The 18,805-nt window shown below is 42.8% G+C and overlaps 1 protein-coding gene across 1 annotated transcript in view; it reads left to right on the top strand.

Annotated features, from left to right (window-relative positions):
• Positions 1-13,201, top strand: part of hcls1 (hematopoietic cell-specific Lyn substrate 1) — a 47,209-nt gene extending 34,008 nt beyond the window's left edge. Inside the window, exons 10-16 of the mRNA XM_078419613.1 lie at positions 641-696; positions 1,431-1,500; positions 2,783-2,931; positions 4,124-4,384; positions 7,398-7,533; positions 8,965-9,033; positions 11,848-13,201. Of these exons, the coding sequence (XP_078275739.1) occupies positions 641-696; positions 1,431-1,500; positions 2,783-2,931; positions 4,124-4,384; positions 7,398-7,533; positions 8,965-9,033; positions 11,848-11,984 (878 nt within the window). The 3' untranslated portion in view covers positions 11,985-13,201. The remainder of the gene's footprint in view (positions 1-640; positions 697-1,430; positions 1,501-2,782; positions 2,932-4,123; positions 4,385-7,397; positions 7,534-8,964; positions 9,034-11,847) is intronic.
• The last annotated feature ends 5,604 nt before the right edge of the window (positions 13,202-18,805 follow it).

Genomic DNA, 18,805 nt, shown 5'->3' with positions numbered 1-18,805 from the left:
TTTCTTGTGTCTCCTTTCTTTGACCTCCATACCCTCTGGACAGATCCCTTCCCTCTTTCTCCTGAAGATGTTTGTGCGTACCTGTATCAAACTAGAATTCTTTCCTTTGAGAAATTAATCTGTTTTATTGTCATTTTTAATTGTTATGCTTATGCAATCCTGTTAAATGGTTTATTCCTGTTTTTTATTTTCAAATGTATTTGTAATATTTCTATTTTTCCTACAAAAGGGCAAACAGCATCACAATCCTCCCCTCCCTCCCCTCCCTCCCCATCAACCCCTCCCTCTCCACTCGTTGCTTCCCCCGATCTATCCCCAGACTTCAACTGCCCAATCTGGTTAACCCATCTGTTTTTTCACCAAGGGGTTCTTGTCCCTTGTGACTGGTACGTGCACAGCAGTAGGCACTTGATAAGAACTGAATTAAGCTTTGGTGCATTTCATTTCTCCAGTCAAGTAGCTGTATTGCTTATCTGAAGTACCAGAGGGCTAATAATCATGGAACTGTTTCTAGTTAGGTTAGTGGCATTGGAGAGGAAAAATGGAACTTCATGCAAAAAAATTAGCTTGGTGTCATTACAGTGATTGCCTTCGTAACAGTTTTTTAAAAATGTGTCTCCTATCTATCTTTGTTTTGCAGATTATGCCAAAGGGTTTGGAGGGCGATATGGGGTGCAGCAGGACCGGATGGACAAGGTAAGTCCTTATAGATTCTAATCTCTATGATAATCTTCAAGGTCTGGGACAAAGCAAGGAATAGTCACAGACTGAAGCAATGCTATCCCTCCTTCCTAGCCCTGTGCACTATATACCTACATCCCAGCGTTGCAGTGAACTAAAACAGCCTGGTGCTGTCATGTTTGCTTGTCATGGATGTTCATGCTTACTTATACCTCTAATGCATGTCAATGTATTAATTTCACCTTTATTTTTATTGAAATGTACTTTTGACTGTTAGTTTGCCTCAGATGGTAGTACTCTTACCTCAGAAGATCATGGGTTCAAGCCCAATACTAAATGACCTGAGTGGACCGCCTCATGTTGTAGTCACAATCATAGAACGCAAGAATAATACATTACGGATGGGTGTCTCTGAAGGCAGCTGAGGACAGCTAATTTTGGATGGTTGTCCTGCCTAATTACCTGGCTAAGCCACGCACCATCTCCAAAACTGAGGCTGCCACTCTTGAGTTCATTGAGAAGTCGCTCTTACGTTGAGCGCGAGTGCACAATATCTCCACATTCCTTATCCCTCAGCTGACCGGGCAGATGGCAGAGACAGACGGTCCAACGCCTCCAGTAGCCTGAGCTTTCAGTTGGGGATAGACCCCACAGGCTGGTCCATGTCGCTGGGTATTTTGATTACCTGGATGTTTTTTTCCCCCTGTTGCGAGATCAACAGCTGATCACTTTAAAAATTCACATTGCAGAGTGCAGCCTCCTTCACTGAGATGGAGAGCCCAACCTCATCCTATCAAAAGACAACGCCAGTGGAAGCCGGTGAGTGACTCTCTATAGTCAGCCGAGATCAATGGCCATAGTCGAGAATCAAACAGAAAGTTACTGGCGGAATCCACAACCAGCGTATTTGTATGTTTGGTTTCCTCCCCCTTCTCTGCCCCTTCTCAACATTGACTAATAACCAGCAAGTGACTAAATTGGAGCCAAATGGGAAATGGTGGGGAAATTGTTATAAGCCAAGAGTAAAAAAGCCAAGAGTAAAACCAATTCAGCTGCCACAATCCCACCTGGAGGGGGTAAGGGTTAGATGTGGTCATTCGCCTACCCTGAAGAGGATCACTTGCAATCCTGTCCAGGGATGTGTCATTGGCAAAAGGTCTGCCTTGAGGAGCTGTGAAGTGGACAAGAGTTATCGTCCCGCCCCCTGCAGTCATTAGTCAGCAGCTGAAGTCATAGAGAATATTTTTACTTTCATTTCTCTCCATTCCCACTGAGACCAGGGGTGCTGTGTCTCCCTCCAAACCATATCAATCATGTGTTAAATAATGACACATGCAGGGGGCACATTTAATGTGACAGGTCATTTACAATCTGTCTCAGAGTTCATGGGGCAAAGTTCCTTCATCTTCCCTATCTAGGAATTATTCTTTGGTTTCCTTCTGCCTTATATCCATCTTCTCATTTCTCTCATTCAAAAAAATATTAATTCACTTTGCCTGATTAATTGTTTTGCATCATTTATCCCATTCTAGCTGAATACATTGTTGAAATTCTCACACAGCTGCCATGTGTACACTCATTCCCTTTATTCTTTTTACCTCACTTTGTTTACTTCTGACCATTTTTTCTCACCCTCTTTCCTTCTCTTTCCCCCCTCTCTTGTTCTATTCCTCTTTCATGCTCCCTTTATTTCTGTTTATTTTTCACCACCTCTCCCTTTCTCCTTTAATTCTCCTTACTGACTTGCTCCATCTGTCATCCTCTCTCTGTAACTTGCTGTTCCTCCCGCTCTCCCTCTACCTTCCCCTTTTCATTCAATCTCATTATTTTCCCTTCTACTTCACCATCTTACTCCATCTCCCCCTTTCCCTCAGTCTGTCATGCTCATTCTCCACATGACCCTGCTTTCCAGTTTCCTCTCCTTTCTTCCCCTTTCCTCTCCCTCACTCACTGTCTTGCTACTTTTCTTTCTCTCTGTTCATTCTGTCTCGTTCCTTCTCTCCTGCTCCCCTTGCTATATCTCATGCCCTCTATCCATCTCCCCTTGTCCTTCACTCTGCCTCACTCCCCCTGATTTCCTCTCTCTGCTGTGTGTCTGCAGCCAGCAGCAACGCCAAAAGCCTGAAGTCGAGGTTCGAGGGCATGGCCAGAGCTAGTGATGAAGCCAACAGAAAGAAAGCTGAGGAGGAACGTGCCCAGAGACAAGCCCGAGAGAGACTGGAGCGGGAGGAAGCATGCAAGAAGCAGCAGGTGAGCTAGGGAGAGAAAAGAGGTTGAGGGCAAGCAACTGTTGGCCAGCTGAGAACAAGCTGGACCACTCAGGATAATTTCCAGTCACCATGGTCATTCTGTTCTGGTATTGCACCATGACGGAGAACCATTCTGATGAGAGATTATTTTGCAAAAGAAATATAGGTCAGCACAATGGTGCAGCAAGTAGAGCCACTGCATTGCAGCACCAGAGAACCAGGTTCCATCCTAACCTTGCTTGTGGTCTGTGTGGAATTTGCACATTCTCCCTCTGACTGCATAATTACTTCTGCGTGCTTGGGTTTCTTCCCGCATCCACAAGTGATAAGGTTCAGTAGGTTTATTGACTGCTGTAAATTGCCCACATGGATAAGTGAGTAGTAAACTCTGGGGGTGTTGATGCGAATGTGGGGAGATTAAAAAACATGGGATTAATGTACAATTAATATAAATGGGTGGTTGATGGTATAACATACTGGGATAACATAGAGCTAGTGTATGGATGGGCGTTGGTCGGTGCATACTCAGTGCACTGAAGCGACTGTTTCCATGCTGTATCTCTAAAGTAAACTAAAGAGTCTGTTTTGAACACCACCAACAAAATTGGGCTCAATGGCTCTTTCAATGCTGTAACGTTCTCAGGTTCCATGTGCTGATTCGTGTTAATCACAGGAATGGGAGGGCTGTGGTGGGCATCGATACTGCTGATCTTAAGAGTCAGGGAGAGCCAGCCACAGACCCCACTTCTGTTGGACTTTCACTATCTTGCCGTGCAGTTATGAGGGGTCTCTGCTAAGCTCAATCGTCTGAGTATTTGATGTTAAGATGAAGTAATGCAGAGTGCTCAGGTTTATAAAGCACATACTTTATGTCCTTGTGTCCCTAGCAAGTATTTTAAGGGCTGATTACTTTGGGAGTGGTGGAGGTTGTTGAAGGAGGATAAGGAAGAATACATTAGGAGATGATTAGTAATGAATTGACGCCAACTGTGAGGGATCTGGCAGGAAGAGTACATAGGATTAAGCTATGGGCTCATGAAGAACTATACAGAAGTATATAACATGAATACACTAGAGGGGTAATGAATGAAGAGAAGCTTGGCAAAAGAGGACAGAATAGAATGTTGGAACTGACTGCTTGCCCAATGCAGTTGGGTTCATGTTGACCTGTGATTTATGATCTTTATCCACAGGAGCAGATGGAACAAGAGAAAGAGGCAGAAGTTACAGAACCTGAGGGAGTTGAACAAATCAAACCAACTCCTCGTCAGCGGAGTCAGAAACCAATGGAGGAGCCAGAATTGGAACCAGAACCGGAACGAGAACCGGAACAAGAACCGGAACGAGAACCGGAGCCAGAACCGGAGCCAGAACCGGAGTCAGAACTGGAGCCAGAACTGGAGCCAGAGCAAGAAGAAGCCCAAATCTATGATCATCCTGATTTTTCTCATGAGGTAATGAACTCCAAATGTGAACTATTGAAGCATTGAACAATTCACTGGAGATAACTGGATAACATATAAACTCCACACAGACAGTACCTGTAGTTAGGATCGAACCTCGTTTCTGGTGGTGTAAGGCAGCAGCTCTCCCTCTGCATCACTCCTTAATTACAGAATTAACTAATTACGGAATTTCAAGAAATGGGGAAACATAATCATCAAACAGATGTGTTTAATTTATGCAGTACTGGATAGAAGAGTTAAGAGAAAATTCTATGTATAATAACTTTTGTCTGCTCTGGGACATTGTAGATGGAATTTTATTTTATACTTAATGCTTTCTTGACCATCCGAGGAATGCTCAAAGTGAGTTTTATTGTATATCTAATGCTTCTTGCATCATTCCTGCGAGTGTTGTTGAAACAGTGTTGAGGGAGTGTTTACCCTGTACCTAATCTATACAGGGAGCTTTACCTAATCACTAACCCAAGGATGATCTCATCATGAAATTCCAGCAGGAAAAGGGCACGTGATTTTTTCATTGCCTTTGGATGCACAAGCTTGTCCTCTTGGTATAAGTTCGCTATTCTCTTGGGATGGGAGTGAGACATATCATAGTTCGGACTGACATACCCAGGCAGGAATTCATACATGTATGACGCAGCAATCAATTCCTGTGGTTAGATACATCGAACAGCACAGTACAGGAACAGACCATTTGGCTCACCATCTGTACTGAACCTGGTGCCAGGTTAAACTAATCTCCTATGCATGCACAAGATCCATACCCTTCCTTTCCCTGCATATCCATGTGCCTGCCTAAAAGCCACTTAAGTGTCTCTATCGTATCTGCCTCCATCACCTGGTAATACAATACAATACAATATATCTTTATTGTCATTGTACAGGGGTACAACGAGATTGTTAATATGACTTCCAAACGATGCAATAAATTAATGAACTAATCCACAGAAATTTAGACAACCCAGAGAAACAAAATTAGAAACAGTTAAAACAGAATAAAGTGCAAATAGGTCTGTGCCGGGTCGCTGTGCGACGTGACCATCCGACTCAGCAGGACCGGTTCAGAGCAGCTATGGCCCTGGGGATGAAGCTGTTCCTGAGTCTGGAGGTGCGGGCGTAGAAGGCCTTGTAGCGTCTACCAGATGGTAGAAGATCGAACAGATTATTGCAGGGGTGTGAGGAGTCTTTATGAATGCTGGTGGCTTTCCTGAGGTATCGTGTATTGTAGATGCCCTCCAAGGATGGTAGCTGTGTCCCGATAATCTTCTGAGCTCTGTAGACTACCCGCTGAAGAGCTCTCCTCTCTACCTCCGTGCAGTTGAGATACCACACAGGGATGTCATGCGTTAGGATGCTCTCAACGATGCAGCGGTAGAAGGCCTTCAGCAGCTGTTGGGGCAGACCAGTCTTTGTTCTTATGCGTTCTAGGCTTCCACCACTCGCCCTGCACATCTCCTTTATACTTTGTATTCGCACCTTAAACCTATACCCTCTCGTCTTTGACATTTCTACCCTGGGAAAAAGATTGTGTCTACACTGTCTGTGCCTCGCTTCATTTTATATACATCTGTCAGGTATCCCCTCAGCCTCTGACACTCCAGAGAAAACAATCCAATTTATTCCTCCTTTCCTTAGCAAGGAGGATATTCTTGCTATTGAGGGCGTGCAGCATAGGTTTACTAGGTTAATTCCCGGAATGACGGGACTGTCATATGTTGAAAGACTGGAGCGACTAGGCTTGTACACACTGGAATTTAGAAGGATGAGAGGAGATCTTATTGAAATGTATAAGATTATTAAGGGGTTGGACACATTAGAGGCGGGAAACATGTTCCCAATGTTGTGGTGAGTCCAGAACAAGGAGCCACAGTTTAAGAATAAGGGGTAGGCCATTTAGAACGGAGATGAGGAAAAACTTTTTCAGTCAGAGAGTTGTAAATCTGTGGAAGTCAATGCCTCAGAAGGCAGTGGGGGCCAATTCTCTGAATGCATCCAAGAGAGAGCTAGATGGAGCTCTTAAGGACAGCGGAGTCAGGGGGGATGGGGAGAAGGCAGGAACGGGGTACTGATTGAGAATGATCAGCCATGATCACATTGAATGGTGGTGCTGGTTTGAAGGGCCGAATGGCCTACTCTTGCACCTATTGTATATTGTCCTTATAGCTAATAGCCTCTAATCCAAGCAACATTCTGGTAAACCTCTTGTACACCTTCTCCAAACCTGCGGCGACCAGACCTGCACACAATACTCCAAATGCGGCCTTACCAAAGTCTTATAAAGCTGCAACATGACTCTGAGTCTCATACTCTATGCACTGAAGTATGAAGGCTAGCATACCATACGCCATCTTTACCACTCTATATATTATTAACACTTTCTGGGAGTATGGGCTTGCACCTCGAGATCTGTCTGTGTATCAATGCTGTTAAGGGTCTTGCCATTAACTGTATTAATTCTCTTACATTCATACTCCCAAAGTGCAATATCCCGGATACAGATACACTTGGATTAAACTCCGTCTGCCATTTCTCCACGCGTTTCTTTATCGGATCTATATTTCACAGTATAATCAACAAGCCTAAAATCAACTGCCCTGCCCTCACGGTTCACCTTTGTTACCTCTGCAAAAATACTCAATCAAGTTTGTGAGACACGATCCATTGACTGTCCCTGAATAGCCCATTCTCTTCCAAATGGTAGTCATTTTTTCCCCAAGGAACCCTCTCCAATAGCTTCCCTCCAACTGATATGAGGCTCACTCACCACGACCTATAATTTCCTGCATTATCGCTACTTTTATTTTTAAACAAAGTGACAATGGGAGCTACTCTCCAGTCCTCTGGGACCTTGCCCGTGACTTGAGAAGATATAAAGATCTGTGTCAAGGCTTTTGGTCCTTGCCGCTGGAGTCCAATTTAGCCCCTACCACCAATCTATCTGAGACAACTGACTGCAACATTTAAATTTCCTGACTGCCTATGGTTTTGTTTTTCATTACAGGAGCAGAATGTGGATCAGTATGAAGACATTCCTGAATATTCTCACCAACCAGTAACCAAGGAGGATTTAGATGACCAGGGCGACTATGAGAATTTGTTACCAATACCAGGAATGACAATGGAAACAGCCAATTCTGGTGATATGACCCTTTCAGCTGTGAAATGGGTCCTATTTATTTTGAATGATCATAACAATCATAATCATACTTTATTAGCCAAGTATATTTTGCAACATAGGAGGAATTTGATTTGCCATAGTCATACCAATAAAAAGCAACAAGACACACAAAATACATTTTAACATAAACATTCATCACAGTGACTCTTCCACATTCCTCACTGTGATGGAAGGCGAAAAAAAGTTCAATCTCTTCCTTTCTTTGTTCTCCCGCGGTCGGGGGCCTCGAGCCTTCCGTTGACGGGACGATCTTGGCCCCCGTAGCCAGCGGTCGGGCCCTCCGCGTCGGGGCGATCAAGCTCCCACATCGGGGGGATCTTAGCTCCCCAGCGCTGGGCGATCGGACTCCGAGTCTGGGCTGGTCGAACCTCTAGCGACTTTGGAGCTTCCCGACATCGGTCTCCACCCGAGACTGCGAGCTCCTCGATGTTGAAATCCGCAGGTCACGGTTGGAGCATCGATGCCAGGTTCCGATGGTAAGTCCACGGCCCCGCGGTGGGGCTCAAAGTCAGTCTTGAGCAAGGCCTCCAGATTCATGATGTTAGGCCGCAGAGCAACCGGAGATAAGATCCGGAAAATGATCGCATCTCCAGCAAGGTAAGAGATTGAGAAAGGTTTCCTCTGACCCCCTCTCCCACCCCCCACATAAAACAAACCAGAGACCATTAACACATACTTTTGAAAACACATTACAAATAAGAAAAAAGACGAAAAGACAGACCGTTGGCAAGGCTGCCATCGCTGATGGTGCCACCCGGTGGATAATGTGCTGCTAAGTTGTGCTATCATGGGCTTTAAGGTGATTTGGTGCTCATGGTCATTGGTGGTTCAGAATAAGATGATTCAGTTCTATAGATTATAATAGTTCCTGTGCTACTGGTTCAGGTGAGAGATTTGGGTGGCATGGACACTAGCGTTGGAGGGCAGCCGGTGGCAGTGGTTCAATAGTGAAAATGTAGATATCTTGTGAGTTGCGTCTTTCAAGGGATTTTACTGCAGAGTTTTTAAAATGATTGGGTAAAATGGATGGCCTGCAGAAGGAGATTAAATAGATGAGAAATGCAGTAGATTATATTGAGGGTGTTGAGGGCGAGTTGGAGATGGGGATTTGGGGAGAAAGATGGGGATGACAGTTGTTGAGGAAAAGATGCATTGAGGGCTGTCACAGAGAGGGTGATGATGGGGATGTGCGGAGAAGATGTGGTTATGAATGTGGGGAATGGGTGTAGATAGAAATCTTAGGGCAAAGTGTGGTTGGTCGATGTGGGGATAAGATAGGAAAGTAGGTCGTTTGACCAGATGGTGGGTATGAAAGGTCAAAATGGTCAAACGTTAAGTTGGTAAAACCTAGTGTATTCCTAAAAATCTTTGCTCTTTGATTTATCCATAGGTGTTGAGAATATTTACGACATTGCAGATGCTGGTGTGACTGCAACAGCTTTGTACGATTACCAAGGAGGTAGGTCAGCAATGAAAAATAAATGAAATTAATAGAAACATGTTTGAACAATTCTCTTCTCTTTAGATTCCACTATCCTGTCCCTAACAGAGAGTGAGAATAATAAACCCTTCCCTCTGGTCTGGCAAATGCCACTTCTCTGCAGAGGAGCATTAAATCAGCTCCCTTCACCTGTTCTATCTTTTTATTCTATAACAGTGCTCTGTTTCTCTATATTTTCTCCAGATTGCTCGTCAAAAACTAGCAGTCTAAATCATGTGCATTTCAAATGATCCCCAGAATCCCAAGTATTGTGCGAGAACAGGTTTGAGATTCCCATTTTTGAGTTATAAATTAGTTGCATAAATGGGTCTTTGAAAATAAAAGTTTGATCAGTGAGATGTTTATGATGTTTGAGACGTTCTGAAGAGTTGACAGTTTCTCTCTATCCCATTTCCTCGACTGGAACATTTCAGAACAACAGCATATTGTTAAAGTTACATTTATATCTTCAATTTGGTAAATTAGCTTTCAAATGGTCAAATCAGTACTTGAAAGAAAAATAAATTGTAGGCATGCAGGGAAAGAATGATCAATGCAGCAGGTTTAGATAGAAATTTAGGGCCAAGTGTGGTTGGTGGATGTGGGGATAAGATAGGACCAGTTGTATTAGTCTGCAGAATCCCGATACTGAGTGAAGGACTAAATGGCTTCCAAGTGTCAGCTACCATTCCATTATTGTGTCATCAAAATTCTAAGATATAGAGGGATCTGAATGTCCTGGTGCATGATTTGTAAAAGGCTAAAATGCTTATAAAATGTTATTGTTTATTGCTGGATAGTTAAATAGGACATTGATGATATTACCTCTGGAGTCTTGTGTGCAGTGTTGCTCTCTTTATTAAAGGAAGGGCGTTGATGAATTGGAAGCAGTTTGGTTATAGATTTAGAAAACTAATACATGGAATAGATTAGTTGTGTCTTAAAGAAGGATTGGACAGACTGGGCTTGCATCCACTGGAGTTTAGAAGAATGAGAGAGGATTTGGTAGAAATATATAGGATCTTGAGGGTCTTGATAATGGATTTGGGGAGATGTTTCCTCGTGGGAGAAACTAGAAGGAAGGATTGACTGTAGAAAAATAATCGGTGACTCATTGAAGACGGAAATTAGGTATATTTTTAATCTCATAACTCCATAAATCTGGAACTCTTTCTCAAAGGGCAGTGGAAGATAGAGGTGGACAAATTCTTGATTAGGGGGTGAAAGATTATTGTATGTAGATGGCCTCTCAAGTCTGCTCTGCTATTTTATATCATGATTGACATAATTGCAGCCTGAGCTCATTATTCTCATCTGAATGGGGTTTGTGGGCTAGAGGACCTACCTGCATTCATTTATCATTTCAAACACCACAAATTTTATTAACTTTCAGTCTTCTCTATTAAGTGAATAACAACAAGGTTTTGCATCTGACTCTCATAATGAACACCTTAACACATTAAGGTCTGGTGTCATTTTGGTGAATCCACACTACTCCAGTTTGAGGTTTGGTGCCCAGAGCTGAATATGGTATTCCAAATAAGGTCTGACCAACTTCTATTCAATTGAAATATGTTTTCCTGTCGTTATAATTACAGGACCAATATTTCATTTGTTTTCTGATTAGTTTTGTACCCCTCCACTAGATTTTGATGATTTAAATACATGGATACCGGATCTCTCTGTTTCTTCTCACTATTTAACTTCTAATGCATGGGAAACATTTCAGTTTGTCTTTTGTTTTGGATACAAGTATCAATTCAGTTCAATTTTCTGTGGTATTTCCTATCAGTTAATATGTTGGTGGTTCCTTGTGATTTGTTAATTGCAGTTGCAGAACTTGCTTTTCCACCTGACTTGAATATACAACTTATTTGTGTCCATGATAAATATGAAAAGCCAAGCCCCTGACATAAGTTCCGGTGAACATGACTGACCACTGTTGGATGCAGCATTTCACCCCTGCAAAATATGTCCACAACATAATTCCTGTATTTTTTATTACACTCCCAGCCATCATTTTTCTTCTTAAGCAGTTCCTCAGAATTGAGAATGACCAACTTCAGTGTTTTATAGGTTGTGGGATTTAATGGGGGAACCAGACACTTCCACAGATGGAAGAGAAGGTGACAGATTGATAGGTAGTTTGTCAGGTGATACAAACCTGCCACTCATGCAGGGATTTTGTCTGCTCCCATTGCAAGGTTTTGAAGTTCTCAATACCATCCTGTATTTCAACTCTAAGTGGTCAGGGACTGGAGATTCTCGGGAGACCTTGGGGATATTGTACTTCTACAAAGACAACTTGAGCAAATCCTTGTAATTTTTCTCTCTCTCTATCTGGTAATCCCATCATCTATTTTGGAAATCTGGTATCAAGAATGCAATAATTGGTCTGCCCAACAGAACCAACTGAAAATCGGTCTGCATAAATCCCTGTTGTTACACCTCTAGTCCCATGAAGGTGCTCTCTGGTGGTCTCTGCCATTGGGAACTTCTTCCGAAACAGCCCTCTTCAGAAGCGGGTATTACTCTCGCCTCAAGCCGTTAAAATCATTTTTTATGCCCGATCTGTTGCATTACTGAAACAGTTCTTCAGAGCAGATGTTAAACTGAGTCTCCATCAGCTCAGTTAGGGGGACAAATAGAGAAACTTTAAAAAAAAAATTGTTACTCAAGTCACAATATTTAATGCTTAAACCCCACTAACCCTCCCCACCATCAGAAAAAAATGGTAGTTTTTGGTAGCTTTCATCTTTGATATTAACCATTAATTCTCGTTTAATGTTTCAGAAGGCGACGATGAAATCTCCTTTGATCCTGATGACTTAATCACAAACATTGAGATGATTGACGAGGGCTGGTGGCAGGGTCATTGCAATGGAAAGCATGGCCTTTTCCCAGCCAATTATGTGCAGCTGTTAAAGTGAATGTGAACTAGCTCAATAGGACTCAAAATGTTGACCAACTCTTTGTCTCCTTGAATGCTGCTTGATCCATTGAGTTCCTCCAGCAATTTGTTTTTTTTGGCCTAGAATCCAGCATTTGCAGTCTCTTGTTTCTCTGACAGTGAATTTGATTGCTCACTTTCCATGGGACACCCAACATTTGGTGTCTGAAATGAAAACATTTCATGCCTATTGTGTACCTGCTAAGCATGTTTCCTTTCCTCCCATCGAAACATGAATCCTTTGGTTGCCCCAACTGACGCAGTTATCACATTAACAAGGCAACCATTCCACCTAATGTTCTATGCCAGTATTAACTCATGAACCAGTATGGCTTCATCTAATCCTTTTTCCTCTATTTTTTTCACGTTCCTCCTTTGCAAACCTTAATATAGTTACTGGAGAGCAACACCTTCATATTCTTCTATTTATTGGCTCACTCACCACTCTCTGGCCTCTCCCCTCCTGGTTTGCTTTCTCCTGTCCATTCCCTAGTCAATTGCCCGCAGTAAACTGGAGGATATATCTAGTGACAAATTCCCATTGCCAAATGATCCTGCCTTGTTGCAGCAGCCTCCACCTTTGTGATCCCATTGTCTCTGAACCTACATGCCACCAACTGGTCATATTTCACTTGGGTACTTCGCAGCTACTCTGGAGTTGGACTGTGACAGTGAGAATCAGACCCAGGGAACATTTGTGAGAATAACTCCTTGTGGACAGATGCAAACCACACCTTGTGTTGTTGAATTATGGTGACTGAACTCTCTGGGATCCTTTGCACTTGCTGTCACGATCAACTTTTTTAGTTAAATTTAGCTGTCAGGCTCATTGTTCGTATTACTCTCATTAAATAAAAGTCCATCCTTTCCAGTTGTGCTTTTTTTCCTCATACCAGCCACATCTTAATGAATCCAAATGCCTCAATATCCTTTCCATTTAACCTGATCCACCCCTTGCTTATTCTACCATATCATAGATTCTACTCATCCAAATTTAGTTTTCATAAAATAGCAATAACATGTGGCTCCATTGGAATATTATCAAAAAAATTATATTGAACCATGCACGCAGGCATAAAGGCAGCAGCATAATCCAGGAGGTGGGCTTTAGGGATCTGAAACAGGAGTTATAATTACATTCTTCTTCCATGGACAATCCAGACTCTACCTTACAACCTGTACCCACTTATATAATGTAGGAAAAATTATGTTCTATATTTTGGCAAAAGGAATAAAAATGACAACGCTGTTTTTAATGATGAGAAACTAGTTCATGTTTGAGTGTGGAGAGATCAGAAAGGCCTTTGATATGGTTCCGTATGGTAAGCTGGCCTGGATGGTTAGATTATTTGGGATCCAGGAAGAGCTAGCTAACTGGATCCAGAATTAGCTTCATGGAAGGAAGCAGAGAGGGTGGTGGTGCAAGGGTGTTTTTCAGACTGGAGGCCCATGACAAATAGTATGACTCAGGGATCAGTGCTAGGCCCATTGCTGTTTGTGGTTTACATCAATGATTTGGATGAAAAAATACAAGGCATGATTAGTAAGTTTGCAGATAACAGTAAAGCAAGTGGTATTGTAAACAATGAAGTTGGTTATCCGAAATTATAACAGGCTCTTGAACATCTGGGCAAGTGGGCTGAGGAATGTCTAATGAAGTTTAATGCAGATCAGTGCAAGGTATTGCATTTTGGTAAAGGTCACAGTGAATGGTAGGACCCTGGTAAATGTTGTAGAGCAAAGGGATCAAGGAGTACAGGTACATAGTTCCCTGAAAGTGGTGTCACAGGTAGAGAGGATAGTAAATAAGGCATTTAGTACATTGGCCTTCATCAGTCAGGGTATCGAGAATAGAGGTTGATACATTATGTTACAGTTCTACAAGATGCTGGAGAGGCCACATTTGAGTACAGTACCCTCTTTTTAACCGACCTCTTTGAAAATGGATTTGAGTTATAGCAAACGGATTTACCGATGGCTGCCTGCAACGCACCCGCCACCTCCCCAGCCGTCCACACCGCCTCCCCTGTCACTTGCAGCGATGGCCAGCCACTCGTGCCGCCTTCCCTTCCACTCGCAGCACCGGCTGTCCACGCCGCCTCCCTTTCCACCAGCAGCACTGGATGCCCGCGCTGCCCCCAACTCAGACACACGCACAAAAATGACTTATACATTAATTACACGTACAATTTCTATCAGAAAGAAGACTGCAAAAAAAAACAAAGACATTAGTGCAAAAACAAAATTAGAAAAATAATAAGTGCACGGTGGAACAGTACAGCACAGGAACTGGCCCTTTGGCCCTCCACAGTAATGAAAAAGGTGGGCCATAGAATTCTGTATTTGAGGTAGGGTTAGGGTTGTGTAGGTTGATTCAGGATCCTGATAATTGCAGGTGAGTAGCTGTTCCTAAAATTGGTAGTTCCAGACGTCAGGCTTTTGTACGACGATAACAGTCAGAAGAGGGCAAGATGATGGGAATCCTTGATGATAGATGCCACGTTCTTGAAGCAGGAACTCATGTAGATATTTTAGATGGGAAAAAAGGATTGGGCTGAGTCCATCCATTGTCTGCAGCCTCTTGCGTTCCTGTGCGCTGAATTACTGTACCAGGCATAATGCCACCGGTCAGTATAATTTCTGGAGCACATCTGTAAAAGTTTGTAGTATTTGAAGACATTGCAAACTTTCCTCTATGTAAAGGGCCCAAGACTAGTCATCCAATTTGTTGACTCCCAGGAATTTGAAGTTGCCAAGATTTCAAGATCAATTTATTGTCACATGTACCAATTAAGGTACAGTGAAATTTGAGTTACCATGCAGCCATACTAAGTGAAAAGCAACAAGCCACACAGCCACATAAACTAATTTAACATAAACATCCACCACAGCGGATTCCACATTCCTCACTGTGATGGAAGGTAATAAAGTCCAATCATCATCCTCTTTGTTCACCCGCGGTCGGGGCTGTTGAAGTCGACGGTCAATGTCCGAAGCCCTTGTGTCTGGATGATCGAATCTCCCCGCGTCGGGACGGTTGAAACACTCTCCGCAGCATGGAGCTCCCAAGTCGGCCTCTTCTTACCAGAGACCACCGGCTTCACGATGTTAAAGTCCACAGGCCCCGCCGCGGATGGAGCTCTCCACAGTCAATCATTGGCAAAGGATCGCGCCGCACTCGCGGCTTAAAGCGCCAGGCCGGAAAGGCCACCAGGAAAGGCCGCCAAATCCTCGATGTTAGGCCACTGAGAGAGTGGAGACACGATACGGAGAAAAATCGCATCTCCATCGAGGTAAGAGTTTGAAAAAAAAAATCCCCAATTCCCCCCCTCCCCCACCACACCCCACATAAAACAAACCAAGAAACACTAAAACATCCTTTTAACACAGACTTTATATAATAAAAACAATAGAAAGGACAGACAGACTGTTGGCGAGGCAGCCACTGTGGTGGTGCCACCCCATGGAGCAATCTTGACCAGTGACCCACTAATAACTGTTGCAGTCTCCGGACTTCTATCTGAATTATAGTGTGAGTGCCAGTGAGTTTCCAGAATCGCATTCTGGTTATTGCACTGAAAGAGGTTATTCTGCTTGTTTAGTCGACATGTATGAGCAGTCTAATAATCTGCAAATCTTTCTCCATTATCAGCTCAGGGAATGTATTCCTGATCTTATTCAAAAAAATGTCATATGTCATTTTTGACTGCCCTGCCAACATGTTTTCTCTTTATCTACTCCATCTGACCCCTTCATAGTTTAAATACCTGTTTAATCAGCTCGACCGCATGAAAGAGAACAACCTAAACGTCATTATATCCAGAAAACAAAATCTGTTTATTCTTGGAATTTTAGTTAATTTACCTGTAGCATAAAGGACTTCTCTGCAAGACATAAAATCACAAAATACTGGAACCATCAGCAGGTCAGGCAACATATGTGGAAAAACTTTAATGCCCAGCCTATGAATAATTTTAAATGGAAGTATATCACGCATCTATTTATTAACATAAATATTTAACCCATTTTCCAAAATCTTTGAAACCCATGACTTTCTTCACCAGGAAGGACAGGAGCAGCTGGACTGGAATATCATCCACTAAACCTCAAACCAAATACATTTCTCACATGAAGTACATCAGCGAATCACTTCACTGGCACAAGATTCTGGAACTCCCCACCCAACAGAATCATGCATACAGTAACATTTCAACAAGGCCCAACCATATGTCAAGGGATGGGCAATAAATGATCCAAGCCAGTGACACACATTTTGCCTAGTTGTCAGAGGAAACATTCCATTGAAAACCAAAGTTTACAAAAATGTATTTGTTGTTTCAGACATTAGTTAGATGATATTATCCATCAATAAAGGATATTTGGTTAGTTAGTTTGGTTGGTTCTTTGTTACTTGACCTACTGATTAGTGATACAGAAGAACCTACAGATGTCAGTGTTCTCTTAACTCTATATGGAATCTTGGCTTTATCCAGTTGGCCTTTAATTCATTCGTTCGGATCTAGGTAATGTATATATATTCCATTATTCGTCCCACACCGGGGAAATTTACAACACCGGGGAAATGCCGGCAACTCCAGCATTTATTGCCCACCCCACTTTCTTGTCATGTTCCCAATCAACTGTAATATGCTTTCAGATGCTTTTGAGTAAATAGTTCCACAATTTACATCCAACAATGATGAAGGACTGGTGATATATTTTCAAGTCAGAGAGTTGAGCTGCAAGGTAAGGAATTCTTATATACTTGAAGCCTTATCCTTCCTGGTAAGAGAGGTTGTGGGCTTCGGAGGTCTATTGAAGTAGCTTGAGTCCATTATTGGAGTGCATTTTGTAGATGGTAAATACTGTAGCCACTTGCATGGTTAGAACATAGAACAGTACAACAAAGGAACAAGTCCTTTGACCCACAATGTCCTTGCCAACTATGAGGCCAAGTTAAACTAATCTCCTCTGCCTGCACGTGATCCATATCCCTCCATTCCCTGCATATCCATGTGCATATCGAAAAGCCACTTAAATGCCACTATCATATCTGCTTCCATCACCAGCCTGACAGTGTGTTCCAGGCACCCATCACTTTCTGTGTAAAAAAAACTAGTCCTGCACATCTCCTTTAAACTTTGTCCCTCTCAGCTTAAACTTGTGTGTTCTAGTCTTTGACATTTCCATCCTGGGAAAAAGGTCCTGACTGTCTACCCTATCCATACCTCATAATTGTATATTCTATTCGGTTTCCCCTCAACATCTGACGTTCCAGAGAAAACAATCAAAGCTTGTCCAATGACTACTTATAGTTAATATCCTCGAATCCAGGCAGCATTCTGGTAAACCTCTTCTGCACCCTTTCTGAAGCTTTCACAAATGTGATAAAAATGAATGTATCTCTTGCTCCTTATAGGTGCTACCTTTGCATCAGTTGAAAACCATTGCCTGGGAAGGAACCTCGCTTTGACAAACCATCGCCTTGTCAAGGAACCATGCACTCCGAGATCCCTCTGCTCCACAACGCTCCCCAGAGCCCTACCATTCACTGTGTAGGTTTCTGCATTCAAATTGCAGCCTGGAGATTTGGCAACATGGTCATAGTCATAGAGCCATAGTCATAGAGTGATACAGCGTGGAAACAGGACCTTCGGCCCAACTTGCCCACACCGGCCAATAAGTCCCAGCTACACTAGTCCCACCTGCCCGCACTTGGCCCATATCCTTTCAAACATGTCCTATCCATGTATCTGTCTAACTGTTTCTTAAACGTTGCGATAGTCCTTGCCTCAACTACCTCCTCTGGCAGCTTGTTCCATACCTTCCATACCACCACCATGAAACAGTTACCCCTCGGATTCCAATTAAATATTTTACCTCTATAAGATCACCCCCCCATCCTCCTGCCCTCCAAGCCTACTCAACCTCTCCCGATAGTTCATACTCTCTAGTCCTGGCAACATCCTCGTAAATCTTCTCTGTACCCTTTCCAGCTTGACAACATCTTTCCAAAAATATGGTGTCCAGATCTGAACACAACACTCTAAATGTGGCCTCACCAACGTCTTATACAACTGCAACATGACCTCCCAACTTCTACAATCAATACTCTGACAGATGAAGGCCAATGTGTTTGACCACCCTATCTCCCTGCGACTCCACCTTCAAGGAACCATACACCTGCACTCCTCGATACCTCTGCTCTACAACACTCCCCAGAGCTCTACCATTCACTGTGTAGGTCCTGCCCATGTTAAGACTTCCCAAAATGCAACATCTCATATTTTGTTGTTAAATTCCTGGTCTAGAGTAACATTTCAATGCTACACTATTTTGGACAACATATTAAACATTGGTCCCAAATTTCCTGCTTGGTAAATATAAAATAATACAGCTCTAATTGGAGTAGTAAGCAAAAAAGTAAGTAACTACAAATTCTTGAAATTTCAAAGCTAGAAAACACTATAAATATTGATAAGGTTGGGTAGCAACTGTGGGGAGTGAAAAATGAAGTCTTCTTCCCCAATCATATTTTTAACTCAAGTAAAAAGAGATAGCCAAATCATGGAAATTGTCATTGAATTTCCAGAGCATGATGACTTAAAGCCGCAACTTGGGCATTACTTTACCATGTGCCATGTGCAACAAACTACACTTCAGAAAAGTATTATGTATTTGTTGCAAAGGGCCTTTGCTTGCCTTTGGGGTGTTGTACATGGTTACAGAAACAGGGATGTCAACTCTAATTGATCATTTACCTGAAGATTTTTGCCTCGTCCCTCCACAGAAGCGAACATG

The sequence above is a fragment of the Rhinoraja longicauda genome, chromosome 23, assembly GCF_053455715.1.
Source record: "Rhinoraja longicauda isolate Sanriku21f chromosome 23, sRhiLon1.1, whole genome shotgun sequence".
In the NCBI taxonomy this organism is placed as follows: Eukaryota; Metazoa; Chordata; class Chondrichthyes; order Rajiformes; family Arhynchobatidae; genus Rhinoraja; species Rhinoraja longicauda.
Note: the sequence above shows the minus strand (reverse complement) of the source record. Positions and strands in the feature narration are given on the sequence as shown.